The sequence below is a fragment of the Fistularia commersonii genome, chromosome 7 (assembly GCF_037954325.1).
Source record: "Fistularia commersonii isolate RoL2024-O1a breed Wild chromosome 7, RoL_Fcom_v1.0, whole genome shotgun sequence".
Taxonomy (NCBI): domain Eukaryota; kingdom Metazoa; phylum Chordata; class Actinopteri; order Syngnathiformes; family Fistulariidae; genus Fistularia; species Fistularia commersonii.
Window position 1 is genome coordinate 8,163,969 of NC_141290.1, and position 19,333 is coordinate 8,183,301.

The window sequence follows — 19,333 nt, forward strand, 5'->3', positions numbered from 1 at the left end:
AGGGGTCAAGTGGGGGTGGAGGTCTGGAATGAATACATGACTACTAATGAGAAGGCCCAGGGAGGACTTCACAATGTGGGTATGAATATGTCACCGCAGAGAAGATCCAACAATGGGGTCACCTAGCAACTCTTATCTGGAGGAATTTCAGAGTCAAGTCCTCTCGTGTTCTCGGAGAGGAGAACCCTCAGACGGAGAACGTCAGATGGACGGCCCGACAAAGACCCCCCCGAACGTCTGAAGATCCCGCGCCGATTTCTCCGCAGCTGCCATGTTTGGACGTTAATCATTCTTCTGACGGCCGGACGAGACGGATCGACGAGTTAAGTGTGGGTTGAAGGATGAGTCCGTGACCTTCACAGGACCTTCAGAGGACCTCCATCTGACGGATGGAGTATGTGAACGCTCGGGTTACAGACGATGGCAGATGATGGGTTTCACCGTGGAGATGCAGGACACATCCACACACACACACACACACACAAGTAGATGTAATGTGGAGTAGATGTTTGACGGGCGCGGAGGGACGTCCGAGCCGAGTCTCTTGAACTGGACTTGATGGTTCTGCTTCAGGGGGACGTCCTCTGCCCTCAGATGTTCTGAGATGTTCTTCACTCACAGTGCAGGAAAGATGTGCTACTTTTGAGGGACACCTGATGGAGATCTGATGGAGGAGACCTCCACTATGGGACTGACGTTTCTTCCTCTACCTCCTCCTCCTCCTCCTTCTGCCCCAGAGAAGCTGTCAGGGTCAAAGGTTACCTCCCTCTTCAACACACACACATGCAAATGCCTTCATGACAATAGGAGGCTGCTTTGATTCCCAGAGCAGAGCATGGAGCTGCTGTCCTGCTGGAGACACCACCGCAGCCCCTCTTCCATCTCCACCTCTACCACCACCTCACACACACACACACACACACACACACACACACACACACACACCACAGACACCATCCTCAGAGGTTGATGACATAAAGGTGCTTCAAGGAGAAGGCTGTAGATGTTTGTGAGTCAGTGAACAAGGTCCAGAGCTGGTGTGTGTGTGTGTGTGTGTGTGTGTGTGAGGTGGAGCGTATTGAAGTTTTGTCTGAAGCTAACATCAAATGCACCTCCGGGTTCAGCCCACCTTCTCGCCCCGAAGCCCCATCAGACCAATAACTGGTATCTGCTTGTGGAATCCAGGCACTCGGCCGGAGGTTCACCTCTGAGGCAGGAACCTTCAGAAAGCTTCAAAGTAGAAAGGATCAGAGATAAAATGCCTGTAGACACTTTGAATAACTTCAAATCAAAAGACCTCAGCTGTGGATTTACCTCCAAGAAGAAGGAGGAGGAGGAGGACAACAGACTCCTTAAGTCCCAGGATGTAGATTTTCAGTTCTTCAAACCAGCGCACGAAGGAATCTGGTCATCTGATACCAGTTTCTGCTGCAAACACCATCAGGTCTTTGCTTCTTCCAGATGTCACAATCTTCAGATGTTCAGATGAATCTTCTGATTCCTGTTCTCTGATGTGAGATGAGGAGATGAAGACAGGAAGCTCCTTGAGGAGCTGAGGAACTCCTTCTATCGTTTTCATTTCAGATCCACGGAGCCAACCAGGTGGTGTCTGGGTTCCTCTCCAGGAGGACCGAGGTTGGGACTCGCCGTGTGGAGACGGACCTTCTGCCTCCATCAGAACACAGCATGTGGCTGTGTCGGCTGGAGAACATCTCTGCGGCGTAACGGTGTCAGGAACCAAACAAAACAAGTTCTGACAAGCCTTCATCTGGGGGAGGCTGGAGATGTGTGGGGAAGCTAAAAGCGCACCAGGCGGAGGCTTTCGGAGAAAAGCGTAGAGAACAGGGAGAACCTTCAGGGAGAAGAACCGCCGAGCTCGGCTGGGAGATTTCCAACATGGCCGCCGTTGGTTGTTCACCAGCAACCGGCGAGATGTTTATTCAGGGTCAGTGGAGAGCCGTCTGGTGGGGGGTTCCACTGAGGACCAGGGTTGGAGGTGACGGAGGTGACGGGGCAGGGCCCAATGAAGGGGACAGCACACACCAATATGCATATGTGTGTGTGTGTGTGTGTGTGTGTGTGTGTGTGTATGTGTGTGTGTGTGTGTGTATGTGTGTTCAGCTTGACAAAGTCTGACTCGTGGGCTGAACAAAGGGGAGGAAGGAAGCAAGAGCACAACGCCTGGGGGGTGGGGCGGACGACACACACACACACACACACACACACACAAACTAAAACGCACACACACAAACTTAAACACACACACAAACTTAAACACCCACATTGGCCCTCATGTGTGTGTCCCGTTTCTCAGCTCTGAAGGTGTTGCAGTGACAGCTGGGCTCGCAGCACACACACACACACACACATACACACACACACACGCACGCACACACACATACACTCTTTCTCACACACACACAAAAGATGGTCCATCCTGTTTACGGTTCACAGTAGTCAGCCAACCTGGGAGGGCTATGTGTTTTGTTTGTGTGTGTGTGTGTGTGTGTGTGTGTGTGTGTTTGTGTGGGTGATTACAATTCAGTAAGCATAAAAATTAGAATTTCCAACATGGATTTCCATGGATCTGCATGGATGGACTTGCAGATCCTGGATGGACTTCATCTGAGCTGACTTGACTGACAGTCATTCTCTGGAGAAGCATTACATCATCACAGTTCCTTCTCTGAACAAGGGTAACCTGAAACCAGAAGTTCTGGGAACGTGACTTCTATTTTGAAGAAATGAGAGCCTTCATCCTCTGCTTCCTCTCCTGTCCCTCTGAACATCTGAGCAGGTGGTGAAGTCTATCTGGACAGAAGAAGCCACGCTGGAAGCCTGGAGTTGCAAAAACAGGACCAGAAGGTGTGACTGGCAGTGTGGTCCACAACAAACCCATCATGGAGGCCCGAAGAACACCTGTTCTATGCGGAGGGTCCGTCTTCACGGTCCCACGTCAGCGGGCAGCTGAGCAGCTCCTCCACGACTCTTCCTCCTGTGGTGCACTCAGCTGTTCGTGAAGCCCAGAACCTGGCCTGACGTGAAGGTGGCATCAGAAGATCCAGGTCCGGACGGAAGAAGGAGGAATCTAAAAGGGGAACTGGGAGGCTTCGGACTTGAGTCTCCATACTAGATGACGCACCGCCCCCTGGTGGAGGGGTAACAAAAATTGTCCCCAAATTTTACGTTCTTTAGAAGCAATTTTGGATTATATAAAAAACCCTTAAAACTTATGGAAAAATTCCAAAACAAAAAAATGTACTGTTTTATGACTGATATTCCTCTAGATCCACCGAGTTAAATGCATATCGTATTCACCTTGCTATTTATTTATATATTATTGTTTCTATTATTATGTTATTATTTTCTAGACTTAAACCTTTCTTATAGGCCTTTAATCCTGTTTACTCTTACGGTAAATTGACTGCATACAAAATGAATGTCCATATGTCCTTATGTTTCCTCATGCCCGTTTATATCATTGACATTCGATTCTATTTAGCCATGTTTGTGTTTACATATGTATTGTCTGTTTATACTACATGTGCTCATTAACAATTTAAAAATATGAAAAAATAAAAAATAAAAAACCGTCAGGAGGCGGGCCGGGTCACGTGACTCCAGTGGGCGGGGCCAGTGACGTCATGCGGGTCTGCTCGGAGCAGGTCCGGCTCCGGTTCGAACTTCTCGCCTCTCCGCGCCGCCTCCTCACCGGAAGCAGCGGGGCACGCAGGCCGGAAGTGCAGTGTGACGGCAGACGTTAGCAGGTGGAGACGGTTCTCTTCCCTCTTCCGGTAAGAGAACGGGAGGCACAACTACTCACCATTACTAATAGAACTACTACAACAACTACTACTAGTAGAAGTACATCTGCGAGTACTGCTATTACTAGTAATACTACTAAGCAATCAGACATGAACGAGAACGAGCGGTCGCGAGTCGCGGTGACGTCACCGGCAATCCGGTCAGCTCATTGGCCGGTGAGCAGCTGACGCTCCACCGGAAGCAGCCCGCGACAGGTGCGGCCTCCTCAGCCTGGAGGTGGGAGGACTTCCGGGTTGTTCTTGCTCAGGTACACAAACACCTGCAACTCCACCTGAAGCTCCAAGGCCAGCAGTCACACACACACACACACACACACACGTTTGAACTTAGTAAACCTCTTAAGAAGATGAAGATTGAGATCCTAACTGGACTCCACTGTCAAGGTATGTGATCTCTGTTTCCACAGGTGTGTGTGTGTGTGCGTGTGCGTATATATATATATATATATATATATATATGTATGTGTGTATGTTTGTATATATGTATGTATGTATGTATGCATGTATGTATATATGTATGTATGTATGTGTGTATGTATATATGTATGTATGTATGTTTATATGTATGTATATATGTGTGTATGTATATATGTATGTATGTATGTTTATATGTATATATGTGTGTATGTATATATGTATGTATGTATGTATGTATGTTTATATGTATATATGTGTGTATGTATGTATGTATGTCTTTCAAATGGTTTCATCTGGTAAGCACTGCACATACCACACATACACACTCAAAACGTTGTCCATCCTGTTTATGGATGTCAGTAGTGAAGTAACAGCCTTGTAGGGCTCTGCATTGTGTGTGTGTGTGTGTGTGTTTGTGTTAGTTAATGAGTAATGAGAACGGGAGCAGGCCTGATGGTCTGCTTATGAGACTGAACCCTGACAGGACCAGGACCTCAGTAGAAGGTTGTCTGCTGGTCCTGCTGGACAGGGATCGGTGTGAGGGAGGGGTGGAGGAGAGGCAGACCTTCTCCAGATTGTTGCGTAATGGCTGATCTTCTCCGCTGGTTGAGGGTTGAGGCCCGGGGCGTCATGTGTTTGGGGGTTTAGACCGACGTTTAACGGTTGATCTTATCACCTGTTCATCTGAGGAGGCCTGGAGCCAAAGATTAGCATGAGCTGTAACCTCAGCGGGCACAAAATACCACAATGATGCAAGAGGTGATGACTGGAATCCAGATTGGACTGGAGACGTGTACTTCCTGAGAGGGTTGGGGGTCAAACTGCTGGTCCTGCTGGTCCTGCTGGTTGTGCCTCCTGCTCAGGATAAACCCTGGAGCCACCAGCTAGTTCCTGCTGTGTGATTTGTCACTGTGCAAACACAGATCCTGGTGGTTCAAAGGGCGGTGTGTTTGTCATGAACTTTGAAGACTCCTGTCCAGGGGTCTGTTTGGGTTCAGACCGAACCTTGATGGTTCTGGATCTACTCCATGACCCACTTGGGTTCTTCCAGAGAAGATGAAGGCAGGACTGCCTCTTTAGGTGTCTGTCTTTTCTGTCAGGTTAGATGTTTCTCCTGGCATCGGACTTAAATAAAGCGCTACCGGAGATTCTCTGAAGGTCATGGGATCGATGAGGATGGAAACCCCAGGGTGTTGAACCTTCTAGTGGTTTTTTCTGATTTCCACCGCGGAAATTCCCATCTTGCCTCACGGAGCTCCATCAATAAGTGGCCTGTTTTTTTCCGAACTCGATCAACAGCGGGACGATTGTAGCCGAGGCTGGAAGCCCCAAAGCAAAGTGCAAAGTCTACGTCGCCGCTCCGCTCTGCCCCAGTGATCCAGATCCTCCGCTCCGCTCCGCACCTCCGGCCAGCACAGCTGAGGACCATCTCCGACCCCGGGTAGGTTCCGGTCCATCTCAGGACTTGTGGTTCTCGGACCGTGCCCGAGTTTGGGTTTTAGATCGGATTCGACGAGAGGACCTGTTCTTTGTTCTTCTATCTGCCGAAGCTCCAAACCATCTGGAGGCGGGAGAAACAATGGATGAGACTCCGTGGAAGGGAAGGTTAGATCTGCTGTGGTTATCGGTGATTTTCTGTGGAGGGGCCTGCTGAACGAGGGAGAAAAGTTGCTCCTTTGCAGTTGACGCAGGTTTCGGTTGGTCTGCGGACCTGGACCTGGACCTGGAACTACCGACAAGAGATTCGTCTCATCTGGTTCAAAGTGTCATTTGTTCCAGGAGGGCGGAGGACAAGTGTTTGCCTCCTATCAATGTTTATTTAATGAGAATGAAGACAAAGCAGAGGAGAAACCAGGAGGTCGGACCTCATGCCAGGTGGTTCAGCCAACTAGACACCAGTTCCACGGTGGGTTGAGATGTTCTCCTCGCTCTGTGGGCCGTCACCTGTCTGGCTGAACCCTGCATGAAGTCAGAGTCCGCCTGCCTGACTGACTGACTGACTGCCTGCTGCTGATGTTTTTTTTTTGTTTCAGTGGTTAGCAGTTAGCCATTAGCCTGGCTGCTGACTTTTCACAAAGTAACAGAATTCTATACGTGAACGATGTGACGAGTTGTGTGTCCACCTCCTGCTGGTGGAAGCCAGACCCTCATCTGGTCTTCTCCTCTCCCAGGGCTCAAACGTTTTTGGACCGCAGGATGTCGGTGACCCTGCTGCTGCTGATGGTGGCCTTGTGGCCCGGCGGAGGACTCGGGGAGGATGGCGCCCACGGGCCGAGAGCAAGCCACGTGTCCGTGGTGATCATAGGAGGAACCGGCGACTTGGCTCGAAAGTACCTTTGGCAGGGTTTCTTTGACTTATATGCTAAGCATGTCGGCGGCGGGAACACCTTCTCCTTCTATGCCGGTGGGCTGTCTCCTGCAGCAGAGGCCACGCCGGTACTCTTTGAGATCCTCAAGGCCGTGTCCTGCTCCGAGGATCTGTCTCCGGAGAGATGCGCGCTGCTCAGGGAGCAGTTCCTGAGGCTCTCGGAGTACCGTCAACTGAAGGCCCCAGAGGACTACAAAGATCTGGCCGACCACATTGACAACCAGCTCCGAGAGGAAGGGATGAAGGAAGCCGGGAGGCTGTTCTACCTCTCGGTGCCCGCGTTCACGTACGCAGACATCGCTAGTAAAATCAATGGCAGCTGCAGACCCGGTGGCGGGGCCTGGCTCCGGGTGGTGCTGGAGAAACCTTTCGGACACGACCTCCACAGCGCTCAAGTGCTCTCATCCCAGCTGGACCTCTCCTTGAAGGAGGAGGAGATGTTCCGAATTGACCACTACCTGGGGAAGCCGGTGAGGGAATGCGACGATGTGCAGCGTAACTGGAACCCTCGTCCTGACGTGCGTGGTTTCATGTCATGTTCTCTTGTCTTTTTGAAGGTGGTTTCAGGGATTCTACCGTTCAGGATGAGAAACCAGAAGTTTCTGGATCCCATCTGGAACAAGCACCACATCGAGAGAATCGAGATCGTCGCCAAAGAGACTCTGGCAGTAAAAGGTGAGCGGAACGTGGACCTCAACTGCCCTTCAACTGCCCATCATCCCAAGGACCGTTTGTCTTCATGATGTCTCTGTGATTTGGCCCTTTAAGGTCGCCTGTCCTTCTACGACCAGTACGGGGTGATCAGAGATATGCTACAGAACCACCTGACGGAGGTCATGACTCTGCTGACCATGAGGCTGCCCAAGAACCTGAGCAGCAGTGAAGAAGTTCTCCAGAACAAGCTGCAGATCCTCCGCTCATTGCTGCCTTTAGGGAAGAGCCAGGCGGTGATGGGCCAGTACCAGGCCTACAGAGCAGAGGTTCAGCAGGAGCTGAACAAAAGCCGAGACCACTTCAGTGCGACGCCCACCTTCGCAGGTGAGGGTTCTCTCCGTTTCGGACTTTGACCAGCCGAAGTGTCCCGCTAACTTGCCGTTTGTGTTTCAGCGGTGCTGGCGCACATGGATGACGCCCGGTACGACGGCGTGCCCATCCTGTTGATCTCAGGGAAGATGTTAGATGAACGGGAGGGATACGCTCGCGTCCTTTTCAAGAATGATGTTTTCTGTCTGGAGAAGACGGGCAGCGTTCACTGCAAGCCCAAACAGATCGTGTTCCACCTTGGCCACGGCGACCTCCGGCAGCCCGCTGTCCTCGTGAGCAAGAACCTCTTCCGGCCGGTTCTGGTCGGGGGCGAGTGGAAGGAGATGACCGAACCTTCACAGGTCGCCGTTCTGGGTTTACCGCTGTCAGACTACCACGTTCAGACACCCATCCAGAACGGAGAAGCTTATTCGGAGCTCATCTCTCAAATTTTTGTCGGAAGAAGAAATAGTTTCATCAGCACCGAAGTCCTGCTGGCCTCCTGGGCCCTGTGGACTCCCCTGCTCAGCAGCCTGGCCTACTCCTTCCCGCGCATCTACCCCGGGGGGGGCGACACCGGCGACCTGCTGGACCTCCGTCTGAAAGGGAAGGAGATCAGCTTCAGCAGCGAGGTGGTGATCATCAGCCCCGACCAAGCAGGCGTCGCCTCGGCGACCAATTTTCAAGGAACACGGGATAAATATCGCAGCGCTGAGATGGTGTGTGCCTGGGCGGAGGAGCTGGTGGAGAAGCTGGCCACCGACATCCAGGAGGCCGCTGAGGCGGCGGTGCTCGAGGGCGGAGTTTTCCATCTCGCCCTCTCAGGCGGAGCTACACCCCTGGCTCTCTTCAACAGGTTAGCCCTGCACCACTTCTCCTTCCCCTGGAGGAACACCCACGTGTGGATGGTGGACGAGCGCTGCGTGCCGCCCGCCGACCTGGAGTCCAACTTCCGCAGCCTTCACGACCACCTGCTGCAGCACGTACGCCTTCCCTACTACAACATCCACCCGATGCCGGTGCAGCTCCAGCAGCGTCTGTGCGTGGAGGAGGACGGGGCGGCTCTGCTCTACCAGAACGACATCAACAAGTGGGTCAACGACTCGCGGTTCCACTATGTTCTGCTGGGAGTCGGCTACGACGGCCACACGGCCTCCCTGTTCCCCGGGGGGAAGCCGGACGGGCACGGGGAGAACCTGGTGGTGCTCACCGAGAGCCCCGTCAAGCCTCACCGTCGCCTCAGTCTGACCTTCTCGGCTATCAACCGCGCCCTCAGAGTCAGCGTCCTGGTGATGGGCAAAGGGAAACACGAGCTGGTCACCCAGCTGAGCCGCGTCAAGGACGATCCCAACAAGTGGCCGGTCACCGGGGTTCGGCCCGCCGGCGGACGGCTGGCCTGGTACATCGACTACGACGCTCTGCTGGGTTAGTTTCTGACCCAGGACCGGGACCCGCCGCCGTCAGACCAGGGAGAACCGAGAACCCACGAACCTCATGAGAACCGATGACTTGGGGCGGCAGATTCAGGCAGCGGAAGGTGAAGCCTCCTGATCCGTCGGCCGGTTCTGGGTTATCGGGTGCTGCACTTGCAGATGTTTCTATACGAGGCGAGAAGACCTATATTTTTATTTCAGGTTAAAGAAGGAAAAGTCCAAAGCACTGCTGAGCTCTCCTTGGTCCAGATCTTCTACTTTATTTTTACTGACTTTGTAAACTCTGGGGTTACATGTGTAATGGTGAAGGCCTCTTTTCTGAGGAACATTGACTGGATCACGGAGCACCAGGATGTGAGGGGGTTCCTTCCACCGGCTCTCCGGTGGAGATCAATAATCGGGTACTGATTAATGAAATTCTGTTTTTTACGGTGAACATTGTCTGATCCACCTCCGGTCAGACCTTCGGTGATGTTCTCCACATTCCAGCTGCAAACTATGATAGCTGTAACATCGCGGTTCTCCTTCCCGTGGAGGACCCGCCCTGAACGCAGCATCCTCCGTTCCCATTGGCTGATGCAGGGACGCCTTCGGCACCTGCCTGCTCCTCTGTTGACCCTGAGGGTCTGCGTGCCAAAATAAAAGATGATTTGGATGAGAAGTTGTTTCCTTTTTGTTTCCTATGAAATCCTCACAGTATCTCCTGTAATACTCGCACATCGTGACTCTTTCTATACTTGTACTGGGAAGTTCCTGCGAGGACTTCCCAGTGAGATCCAGCAGAACCGCTGTCTTTGTTAAAGTGAGCGAGGAGAAGGGACGGGCCGAGTCACGTCCTCCGGGTGTGAGGTTACCAGCCCACGTGGAACCTTCATGAAGTCTTAATGCGATGGAGATTGTGTTTCCTGGTGCGACGGCCGGTCTCCCGTCTGCCTCTGCAGCCTGCTGGAGCACCAGAGGCCTCCCAGGACTGCGAGGAATCCTGCAAGGAGACCAACGAGTGTTACTCCTATGAAGACCCGCCTGTGGAGGTGCGGACGAAAGGTCCACACCTGCGCTCAGGATGGAGGTGGCAGTCAGGAGAGCAGAGGTGTAGAACAGCTCAGGCGTGGTCTCCGCCTGGAAACACAATCAATGACTGTGGTGGTTCAAGTTCTCAAACCTCCAGCTGAAGGACCAGGATGAGGTTCTCACACAGGCGACAGCGCTCAGGGTCATGGCGGCGGTGCAGAGCCCGTGTCCGAAGGAGACCAGTCCAAAAAGGTGGTAGGAGGTCCACAGGCCCTGTGGGATCGGGTCCATCATGGTGAAGAGCACCGAGAAACCTGCAGGGTCCAACAGAGGACCTTCAGAGACGGGAGAGGGGGGTCTTCTGAACTGTGCTTCATGGATGTTCTGGAGCAGTGGGGGGCACCTGAAGCAATGAAGGACAAGGCGACGGCAGCCGCCAGGTTTCCAAGCAGAGGCTGCTGGCAGAATCTCCAGCTCTGAGGCCTGCGAACCCAGGAGAAGCCACTTTAACCCCCCTCCCCCCGCCTTCTAACACTGCGGTCCCCTCCGACCTGCTCACCTGCTCAGAACGTAGATCTGGGGAAGCAGAAGAACCACCGTGAAGACGGCGTTCACGATTTGACTGCAAACCAAAGGGAACACCAGGTGACGGAGGAGAACACAATCTGACTCAAATACCCGTCCTTCAGGAGACTCACAACTTCAGCCTGCGGCTCCTGGGGATCCTCCTGCTGCCCTGGAAGGCCATGAAGACCAGTAGGTAGAAGAACATGGACTTATGACAGCGTGAAGCTGCTCCGGTGGAAGAAGGAGTCCTTCAGCTCAGCGTGCTGCGCCGCTAAACAGACCTCCAGCAGGAGGACCCAGGACTCTGAACATGACACCCTCCCATTGTGCCAAAAAGGGGGGTGGGGGGGTTGACAGGCAGACAGGGAGTCACGGAGGCCGCGGGCCCAGTCATTTCAAAATGAACATTTCCATGTTCTTGTATGTCCTCATCTGCACTTCCTCCATGTGGCCTCCACTTCTCAGAGAAGGTGACGCCTCCATCCTCCTCCGGGCAGGAAGAGCAGTTTCCTTCTGTTAGCGAGAAACTCCGTCCTTCTCTGCAGATCCTCACCTTTGCTCCACAAGCCTCTGCCTCACAAACCTCTGCCTCACAAACCTCTGCCTCACAAACCTGTGCTCCACCCACCGTCTCCAGACCCGTCCACATCCACCGCTCGCCTCCGCACGCCCGCACAGTCAGGGACGCTCCAGAACATCCAAGATGCCTGTGGACCTCAGTGGAACCTGGGACTTTGTCAGCAGTGAGAACTTTGAGGGCTACATGACAGCCCTGGGTGAGTCCTCCTTCACACACCTTTGTCAGGACTATAATGGAGAACAGGGTGGAGAGGTGAGAAGGTGAGGAGTTGAGGAACTAAAGAGGGAAGTTGATGTAGACCCCCCCCCCCTCTCTCCCCCAGGCATTGATTTTGCCACTCGTAAGCTGGCCGCCAGGCTGAAGCCCCAGAAGGTCGTCAAACAGGAGGGAGATCTTTTCATAATCCGAACCCTCAGCACCTTCAGGAGCTTGGAGTGCTCCTTCAGGATCGGGGAGGAGTTCCAGGAGGTGACCAAGGGCATGGACAACCGCACCTGCCAGGTGAGGACACCCGGAGAAGCTCCGGTCTCGCCTTTCCCGGCCGGCGTCGTTCATGAAGGTGTTTGTTCTTCATCAGTCGGTGGTGACCTGGGAGGGTGACAAGCTGCTCTGCGTGCAGAGGGGGGAGAAGAAGAACCGGGGTTGGGTCCACTGGCTCCAAGGAGACCAGCTTCATCTGGTGAGGCTCTGGACCAGCACAGACCCATCCTCTGGTTTCTACATCTGCTGATCTTTAGAAGGTTCCTAAACCTGTGTTCATCTCCTTGTAGGAACTCACCTGTGAAGACCAAGTCTGCAAGCAGGTCTACAAACGTGTGTGATGATCCTCACATTTACGTTCAAATGAGATGAATGAGATCTTCTCCAAACAAACTAATAAAGTCAATTAAAGATCTACATCTTTGGAGATGAAATGTGTCTGAAGTTTCTGTCTCATCCGGGCCGGGGTTCTCCTGCTTCAGTCCAGGATCTAGTCCTCTAGAAACTGGACCTGTTTGGTTTGTGTTTTTCTTCACCACCTGTCCCAGGGGCCACTCCGGGTCTTCGGAAGAATACTCGCTGATCTTCTGCAAACAATGCATGTTCTTCGGAGAACACCATTTTCTCTTGAATGCCTACATTATCTGTTCCTTCTCCGGTGCTGGGGAACCCACTAGACAGCGCAAAACATCCTGCAGGACCGATCATGTCCAGGTTACGGCAGCGAGAAGACGTTTACCTGCAGATCCCCTGCCTGACCACAAGAGGGTGGCGGGGGATCTGGTTGCGGGTCGCTTGCAGTTCCCCTCCCGGCCGCAGGGGGCGCTGTGTAAAGTCGTTCCTCCGCGGCTTTGACGGAACTCTTTGTTTCGCTTCAAGTTTTGCCGCGACTCTTCGTGTCCGCGGCGTCTGAAGAGCTTCAGGATGTCTGCCACGGAGGACGAGGCTCAGCAGGTAAGCCGCCCGGTGGTCTAGGCGAGCATCGCCGCGGTTCTCTAACGTCCCCCCGCCTCCCCACGCAGAGGCTGCGGGCGGCCGTCCACGCGTCCGTGGACCTGCTGTGCCGGAGAGCAACCGAGGAGCACCGCAGGGCCTTCAGCCTCCAGGCCGTGGCGGCGATCACCGAGACCACCTTCAGGCAGTGCGGTAGGTCGGCGGCCTGTGACAGCTGGAGGTTACTTCAGGTTTACTTCGGAGGTTTTAAGTGACTTGGTCTGCTGGCCGCTTGGAGACACTGGACCTCTGGTTCAGTGCCGTCCCAGATCCGGTGGAACTCAGATCCAGAAGTTCTTAGATCAGGTGGACCTCAGATCCAGTAGTTCTCAGGTCAGGTGAACCTCAGGTCCGGGGTCACCTCAGATCCAGTGGATCTCAGGTCGAACCCCAACATGAACAAGAAGCCCAGCTGTTGGTGCAGGTCTGAAGGTTGGCTGAACACATGGAAGTTTCTTCAATCTGGACTGTTTGTTTGCTTACAGAGGTGTTTGCCAGAGACCTGGAGGCCTTTGCCAGGTGAGACCTCCTTAGGTGACGATGAGCGAGGGGCAGAACTTCTGTTCTCTACATTTTTTCTTCCTTCTGGGTTTCAGGCACGCCAAGAGAAGCTCCGTGAACACAGAAGATGTGAAACTCGTGGCTCGCCGCAGCACGCCGCTGGTGAGTCCATCTCCGTCAGGAGTTCTGAAGACGATAGGAGTTAGTGAAACACCTACTTCTGGACTGAGGGGAAAGAGGACAGCAGACAGAAGGTGGTGGTGAACATCGGTTTATTCTTTCCAGTCAATCTACATCCATAACAAGAGTGAGGAGCTCAACCAGGAGCAGCAGGAGGTGAAGAGGAGGAAGAAGAGCAAAGACACTGAGGAGAGCAGAGAGTGAGAGCCAGGCCTGCTGCTCGCCGCCGCCACTGACTTGTCACGTTACACGCTTGTGATGCCAACTTCCAAAGTTCCTGCTCTCCTGGGGGAAACGTCTTGTCTGAGGTCTTTGGGTGGGTGGATGAAGGTCCAAATAAAGAGCATCGACCCCAGTGTGAGCTTCCACTGTCCTAAACTTCAAACTCCCCGGGCGTCGGCCGCGTGGACACCCGGCGGCGCCGAAGCGGGTATCTTCTGACGGACGGAGGCGCCCCGCCCACCGAGTGGGAATCATCTACTGCCCCCCGCCCCCGTCGGAACCTCCCCGGGCCTTCAAAGTGCATGGAGAAATCAAGTGGAAGGAGATGGACTGGAGCGGCGGGAAACAGAGCAGGTACTACCCTGTGTCTGAGGCCACACACAAAGCGGCGGGACTTCCGTCTTCGTTCTTCAGAACCGACTTCGTCGTGGGTTCAAATGGAGACCTCGACCAGCGGAACCCAAGGAGAACCCCTAGATATGTGAATGGAATTAGATGGTTCTTGGTTCCACAAAGTGACTCCAGCAGTTTAAACTAAGCATCTATTCAAATGAACTTTATTAGAGAACTCCCTTCATTTGACATGTTTTCCAGAACACCTCACAGACATCGACAGCTACGGGGAGCCCTCGGACACACCACTCCACGTTCACACCAACACTCACGTCCCCGAGTCTTCAGCACATACAGATCAGTTCAGTAACACGAAAGCACACACCATACGGCATCCAGGTCACAGAAGAGAAGTACAGTCACAACACTCCACTACATTTCATGGTTCCGCACACACCGAGTCAGAGGAAGGAAATCCTTGCAAAGGTAAAGATAAAAAAAAAAAAATTAAAAAAAAAAAACAAAAAGGAGAACAAATCTTGAAGAATGAATGAAAGGATGTCCATGTTAGGGAGGCGCTCGGAGCATCTGCAGCTTCACTCACACACTCAGAAAGCAGTCATTGGGCTCTTTCACCGCACAAGCAGTCGGTTCCACGCGCCTCTCCGTTCGCTCACTCATCCTCCACTGCTCGCCACAAGCCATCCTCAACCGCACTCAGTCCGCAAAAACGCCAGTGGCGCCGTTCTCTCCAAGTACTAAGTGGATAAAAGTGAAAACACCCACCGTCTCTCAGAACATGCCGAGCGAAGCCGTTCTTTGATGGCATAGCATTTACAGGTGAGAGGAGGGAGAATGATACCGAGAACGCTGCCAAAGAGGAGCTTCCTCACAGGAAAACGGAAGAGAGGTCAACTGCAGAAGAGATCTCAATGAAGGCTTTTCCACACAACTGGACTGCAAATAAAGTTGCACTTAAAACATAAGAAGGTTTCAACCAGATTCTTCCCAATGCACGATTGCCTTTTAGAGTGGACGATACAGCCGGTGAGCCGCGGACATTCATGCATTTTCAAATGATTCATCACGTTTCACAATACATGCATTAGAGAATCCAGTTGAAATGGATACAAACAGATGGGACATCAGAGAGAGCACTTAGCCAGACGTCCTGGTAAACAATTTCACTTCAACAATTCCTAAATCAAATCTTTAGCGTTTTTTTTCTTTTTCTTTTTTTTTTTTTCGCCAAATGTACAAAACATCTTCCACAAAAAGGTTTCAGATACGCACTGACAGCAGAAGTTAACTTGGAAAAGACTCATCCTTCTCACAATACTTACCCCATCCGAGCTCTGCGCTTACATACCCCACCCAGACGACTTTGACTCCATACTGGACCCAAAACCTGAGCTGAACCCACTACCACTGGTGGTGGAGTTGGACCCCGTCCCCCAACCCAGACTGGCGGAGCTGGTGCCGTAGTTGCTGTTTCCCGTACCGAAGGACTGACTCTGGTCTCTACTGGAGCTCGTCCCACTGGAAGCGCTGCCTGAGGTGGAGGTCTGCTGCTGGCTAGCCAGCATCCCCATCATACCCCAACTACTCTGCAGAGCCGCCTGAGCTGCAGCCATCATGGCAGGGTTCAGGCTGAAAGAACCAAAATTAGCCAGACTGCTGTTAGTGCTGCTCCCCAAGCCGCTACGGCTGCCACCGAATGCTTGAGCTCCGAACCCATTCCCAAACCTTGCCGTGCGGTCAAACTGCCTATTGCCGTGTTTGGGCTCAGCGTTAGAGATGTGCACGCTGACGCCTTTGATTATCAGGTCCTCTCCGCAGAGGGACTGGGCCACCTGTGAGGAGGAACACGGGCGTTAGAACCAAGAACACCGACCGCCGACGGCATAATCCACCCTTCGCTCAGCCCCCCCTGCGCCACCCCGCTCCGGGAAGAAAAAAAAAACGACCAGAGCTCGGATTCCGTAGGTTTCCCAAGCACGGGTGCAGGACGGAGTGAGTCGGCAACCGCAGGCCGCCGTTCACGGGGTGGGGTTCTAAGCCAACCACCTATCTGTCAAACAGACGTTTTCCACAGGGTGGCATTGGTCCAGTGTGATGTGAATCGGCATCTGCAGCGGGCAGGGGTTTGAACTGGGAGGTTCAGAGCTGACCATGGCTCACTCCCTTTACCAACCACGGGATTCTTTCCAACACACTGAGTTCCGTCCACATTTTAATTCGATTGTGTTTTTCTGAGCAGAAAAACTGGACTGCGCTCTCCCTGAATCACCTGCCTGAGCCTCACGGAAGGATTTAATATTGGAGCTGCACCGATGCTCGACTGAGATCAGGCCTTGTTCCTGGAGAGGAACAAGGTGTAGTCTGAGTTCAGACAGAATATCTGACGGTCTGGCGGCCCTGGCTCTTACCCTACGGTTCTGGTAGCCGACAACTATGTATGCTAACTAAGGGGGACAGGACTTAGCGAAGAGTGCATTGGCTTGTTTCGTTCCATACCTGATCGTCTGCAAATGTGACAAAGGCAAAAGCACGGAATGGCTTAGGAATGAAGACATCTGTGACTTCCCCGTACTGCATGAAGAACTGCCGGAGGTCATCAGTGGTCATGTCTTCTGTACAGCGACCTACAAACACCTTCCGGCTCCTCAGAGGCTCGTCCGGACCCTGCTGTTGCCAAAAGAAGCGCCGATTAACCCGCGTCAAAACCAACAACAGAAAAACCAACCAAAATGATTCTCCATATGTCCCCTTGCACGTGAGTACTGATATATATATATATATATAAATCTATTTACATATATATATTTACGCTTGGACATTACCATATTCACCTTCGAGTTAGGGAGCTTGCAATCACACCACCGCCCATCAATCATGTGGCGCTGGGAGATGACCTTCTCCTGAGCCTCATACTCTGTGAACCTCACAAAGCCAAAACCCTTGGAGTTTCCGGTCTTGGCGTCTCGTTTGACCTGCGGGACAAGGAACCATCCCGACCTTAAGGTCAAAGGTCATCTCCTGCTATTCTTTTCATTTTTCAATGACCTGGTCGAGGTCACTTTTACCTGAACCATGATGACTTCTCCAAAAGTGCTGAAGTAGTCCTTCAGGTCCTGCTCGGTTGTTTTCCAAGGCAGGCCCAGTACTATCAGGTCAGATGTCTTCATATCTCCCCTCTTCATCTTCACAGCAGAGGAGGCATCGATCTCATCCATCTTCCTCTTGTTGTCTAGGTGAAATGAAACCCAGAGTCAGTGGCAGAACATCTGAACACCTGCAGACACCTCAGCTGGTCTGTAAGGACGAACTGAGTGTGTGTGACACCACCGCGCACCTTCATCGGTCCTTACTGGGAGTTAGTGTTTTGTATTTCCGATGGAACTGACAAAACCATCATGGCTTACAGCGTAACAGAATATACACTTCAGATATAACTATGTCCTGATTGAGAAGGTCAATCATAATTAAGGTTCTATAGCATTGGAATCAGAACGGAGATCAGGTCCAAACACTGCTAAGATGGTCAGTTGCCACATTTCCTGCTGGAGAGTCAAAGTTCAGCTAGCTGACAGCCTTGATGTTCCATCAGGACAAAAGCAAAGAGTTTACCTGAGATATCCATATTTAAAAGGAATGATCCTAGTTTCTGCTAGGGATAATTGAATTTTGGAGGGGGCCGCGTGACACAGGAGGCATGGCAAATGTCTTTGTAACCTGACATTCCTATCTCGATTCCCAGCTCCTCTTAGTGTGTCAAAGTGTTGTTCAGCAAGACACTGAACCCCTAACTGCTCCTCTGGCGCTGGTGGACCACAGCCTACTGTTCATGGTTCATCCATGATGGGTTAACCGCAGAGGACGAATTTTTCCCCAGGGATTAATAAAGGATAAATTACAAGTTTGAGTGGTCTTCTACTCGCATGAGGAGATACCCACTGGTCAGTCATCAGGAGTTGAGGTATGGTAGTCAACCAGATGCCCAGTCTGTCCGGCTGCTCAGCCCCCAGAGGACACCCCTCTGGGGCTCAGCAGGAAGCACCGGCCGGGGAGTGAACCTACCTTTGGGGTAGTTCACCACGTACACCACGTTTCCCCATCCGGTCTCCGGTGCGTGCAGGACGCCTTCCACCAGGCGGACACCTCGCATGCACTGGGACACGGGGCTCCGGAAGCGCAGGCCGCAGGCTCCGGGGAACTGCGCCGCCACGGTGGACAGCAACACCGTGCCGTCGTCCTCGGACGGGATCTCCATCGGTTCCTCGTTCTCCTCCTCCGCCACCCGGATGTAAACTTCGGCCATCTTCGCTCCGGCGGGAAGCGGATGCGTGCGGTTAGCTCGACGCTTGCGTACAGTAGCGGCTAATGTTGCTATCGAACCCGGTCCTGCCGAGCTAACTGCGCGTAAATGACACGAGTGAGGTTTTAAACTAAAATTGAATTTAAAAAAAGGAAGGGTCAAGGGAAAACGAGCTTAGATGTCCGTATTTACAAGATTCAAATGGCTGGCGCAGACGGCGGCGCGTCGGCCGCGGAGCTCCTTTGTTCGTTGGGACGGGAGTCCGTGTCAACACCAGGCGATGACCAGTGACCACCGCCGTTCCCTCCGGAAAGGGTTCGCAGAGCCGTTTATTCAGAAATAAAACACCGGCTCACAGCGTCGGCTTTGCGGATTCAACCGAGCGCTGTTGTTTTCGGACGCGAACTCAAGACAACGTTGAGAGTAATTCCTTTTCCACGAGGCGAACAGAGAAACCGCCATGTAAGGCCTGCCGTGACATTATCTAAACGAAGCCGGAAACACGTCATCCGCTCGGACGGGCTCATTTTACGGTGTTAAATGCACCCATCGCTTCTCCCTAACATTACCAGCTATCTTAAAACTTCCAAAGTGTGTGCTTCAATATCGATTTTTAAATCAATTAAATCCATCCGTGCAATCGATTTATGTTAGATCTCCCTCATCAGCGGTTCATGTGACTGTTTTGAATTCAGTCCCGTGCAGCGAACAGTTAGCCTGACTTGGTACGACCAGTGCGACTTCCGGTGCCTGAGCCATCTACGTTGGTCACAAAGAGTAGCCAACATGGCGGCGGCGCTGAGCTGGTTGTTATCAGGCGATGGCTGCTACTCTGTCCATTCCAGAATTGATTTTCGGGACGATGGCATTCAGATTCCTAAATTTAAAGTCAGACGCTGCTCATCGAATTATCGAGAGATACGCTATCGAAAAAACAAAACAAAAACAACCGGGTTTCCCTCAGATATCTAATTGCCCTCTTCATTGGCCAATGATCATGGGTCAAAGAAAATACAGCTTGTAAAGTGAAATTAGCAATCCTTCACCTCGTTAAACGTACAAAAATCAACTAAAATTTCCATT

General features: G+C 52.4%; 5 protein-coding genes across 19 annotated transcripts; 3 read left to right on the forward strand and 2 right to left on the reverse strand.

Annotated features, from left to right (window-relative positions):
• The first annotated feature begins 3,762 nt into the window (after window positions 1–3,762).
• Window positions 3,763–9,726, forward strand: h6pd (hexose-6-phosphate dehydrogenase (glucose 1-dehydrogenase)). 4 transcript variants are annotated; one of them, XM_086149531.1, is made up of 6 exons: window positions 3,764–4,208; window positions 5,541–5,682; window positions 6,413–7,079; window positions 7,167–7,284; window positions 7,378–7,647; window positions 7,717–9,726. In XM_086149531.1, exons 3-6 carry the CDS (start codon window positions 6,438–6,440, stop codon window positions 9,060–9,062), a joined length of 2,376 nt encoding a protein of 791 aa, XP_086005657.1. In that variant the 5' UTR covers window positions 3,764–4,208; window positions 5,541–5,682; window positions 6,413–6,437; the 3' UTR covers window positions 9,063–9,726. The 4 variants fall into 4 exon arrangements, with proteins under 4 accessions (XP_086005659.1, XP_086005657.1, XP_086005658.1 ...); XM_086149533.1 differs by lacking the exon at window positions 5,541–5,682 and having other exon boundaries at window positions 3,763–4,208; XM_086149532.1 differs by lacking the exon at window positions 3,764–4,208 and having other exon boundaries at window positions 5,299–5,682.
• Window positions 8,351–10,848, reverse strand: LOC147232603 (uncharacterized). The gene is made up of 6 exons (XM_086149534.1): window positions 10,775–10,848; window positions 10,636–10,698; window positions 10,480–10,559; window positions 10,260–10,390; window positions 10,118–10,184; window positions 8,351–10,047 (listed from the first exon to the last, which is right to left on the reverse strand). Exons 1-6 carry the CDS (start codon window positions 10,846–10,848, stop codon window positions 9,947–9,949), a joined length of 516 nt encoding a protein of 171 aa, XP_086005660.1. The 3' UTR covers window positions 8,351–9,946.
• A 362-nt stretch (window positions 10,849–11,210) lies between these two features.
• On the forward strand, window positions 11,211–12,133 carry rbp7b (retinol binding protein 7b, cellular). Its single transcript, XM_086148811.1, has 4 exons — window positions 11,211–11,419; window positions 11,546–11,724; window positions 11,801–11,902; window positions 11,994–12,133. The coding sequence occupies exons 1-4, from the start codon at window positions 11,347–11,349 to the stop codon at window positions 12,042–12,044; spliced, it is 405 nt and encodes a 134-aa protein (XP_086004937.1). The 5' UTR covers window positions 11,211–11,346; the 3' UTR covers window positions 12,045–12,133.
• A 415-nt stretch (window positions 12,134–12,548) lies between these two features.
• Window positions 12,549–13,866, forward strand: cenps (centromere protein S). The gene is made up of 5 exons (XM_086149548.1): window positions 12,549–12,657; window positions 12,726–12,849; window positions 13,182–13,215; window positions 13,293–13,359; window positions 13,483–13,866. Exons 1-5 carry the CDS (start codon window positions 12,628–12,630, stop codon window positions 13,579–13,581), a joined length of 354 nt encoding a protein of 117 aa, XP_086005674.1. The 5' UTR covers window positions 12,549–12,627; the 3' UTR covers window positions 13,582–13,866.
• On the reverse strand, window positions 13,453–18,763 carry tardbpb (TAR DNA binding protein b). Of its 12 annotated transcripts, XM_086149544.1 has the most exons (8): window positions 18,013–18,761; window positions 17,019–17,182; window positions 16,785–16,925; window positions 16,450–16,620; window positions 15,679–15,785; window positions 15,276–15,582; window positions 14,719–14,847; window positions 13,453–14,072 (listed from the first exon to the last, which is right to left on the reverse strand). In XM_086149544.1, exons 1-6 carry the CDS (start codon window positions 18,251–18,253, stop codon window positions 15,294–15,296), a joined length of 1,113 nt encoding a protein of 370 aa, XP_086005670.1. In that variant the 5' UTR covers window positions 18,254–18,761; the 3' UTR covers window positions 13,453–14,072; window positions 14,719–14,847; window positions 15,276–15,293. The 12 variants fall into 12 exon arrangements, with proteins under 12 accessions (XP_086005670.1, XP_086005671.1, XP_086005669.1 ...); XM_086149545.1 differs by having other exon boundaries at window positions 14,719–15,582; window positions 16,450–16,617; window positions 18,013–18,752; XM_086149543.1 differs by having other exon boundaries at window positions 14,719–15,582; window positions 18,013–18,752.
• Window positions 18,764–19,333: the final 570 nt, after the last annotated feature.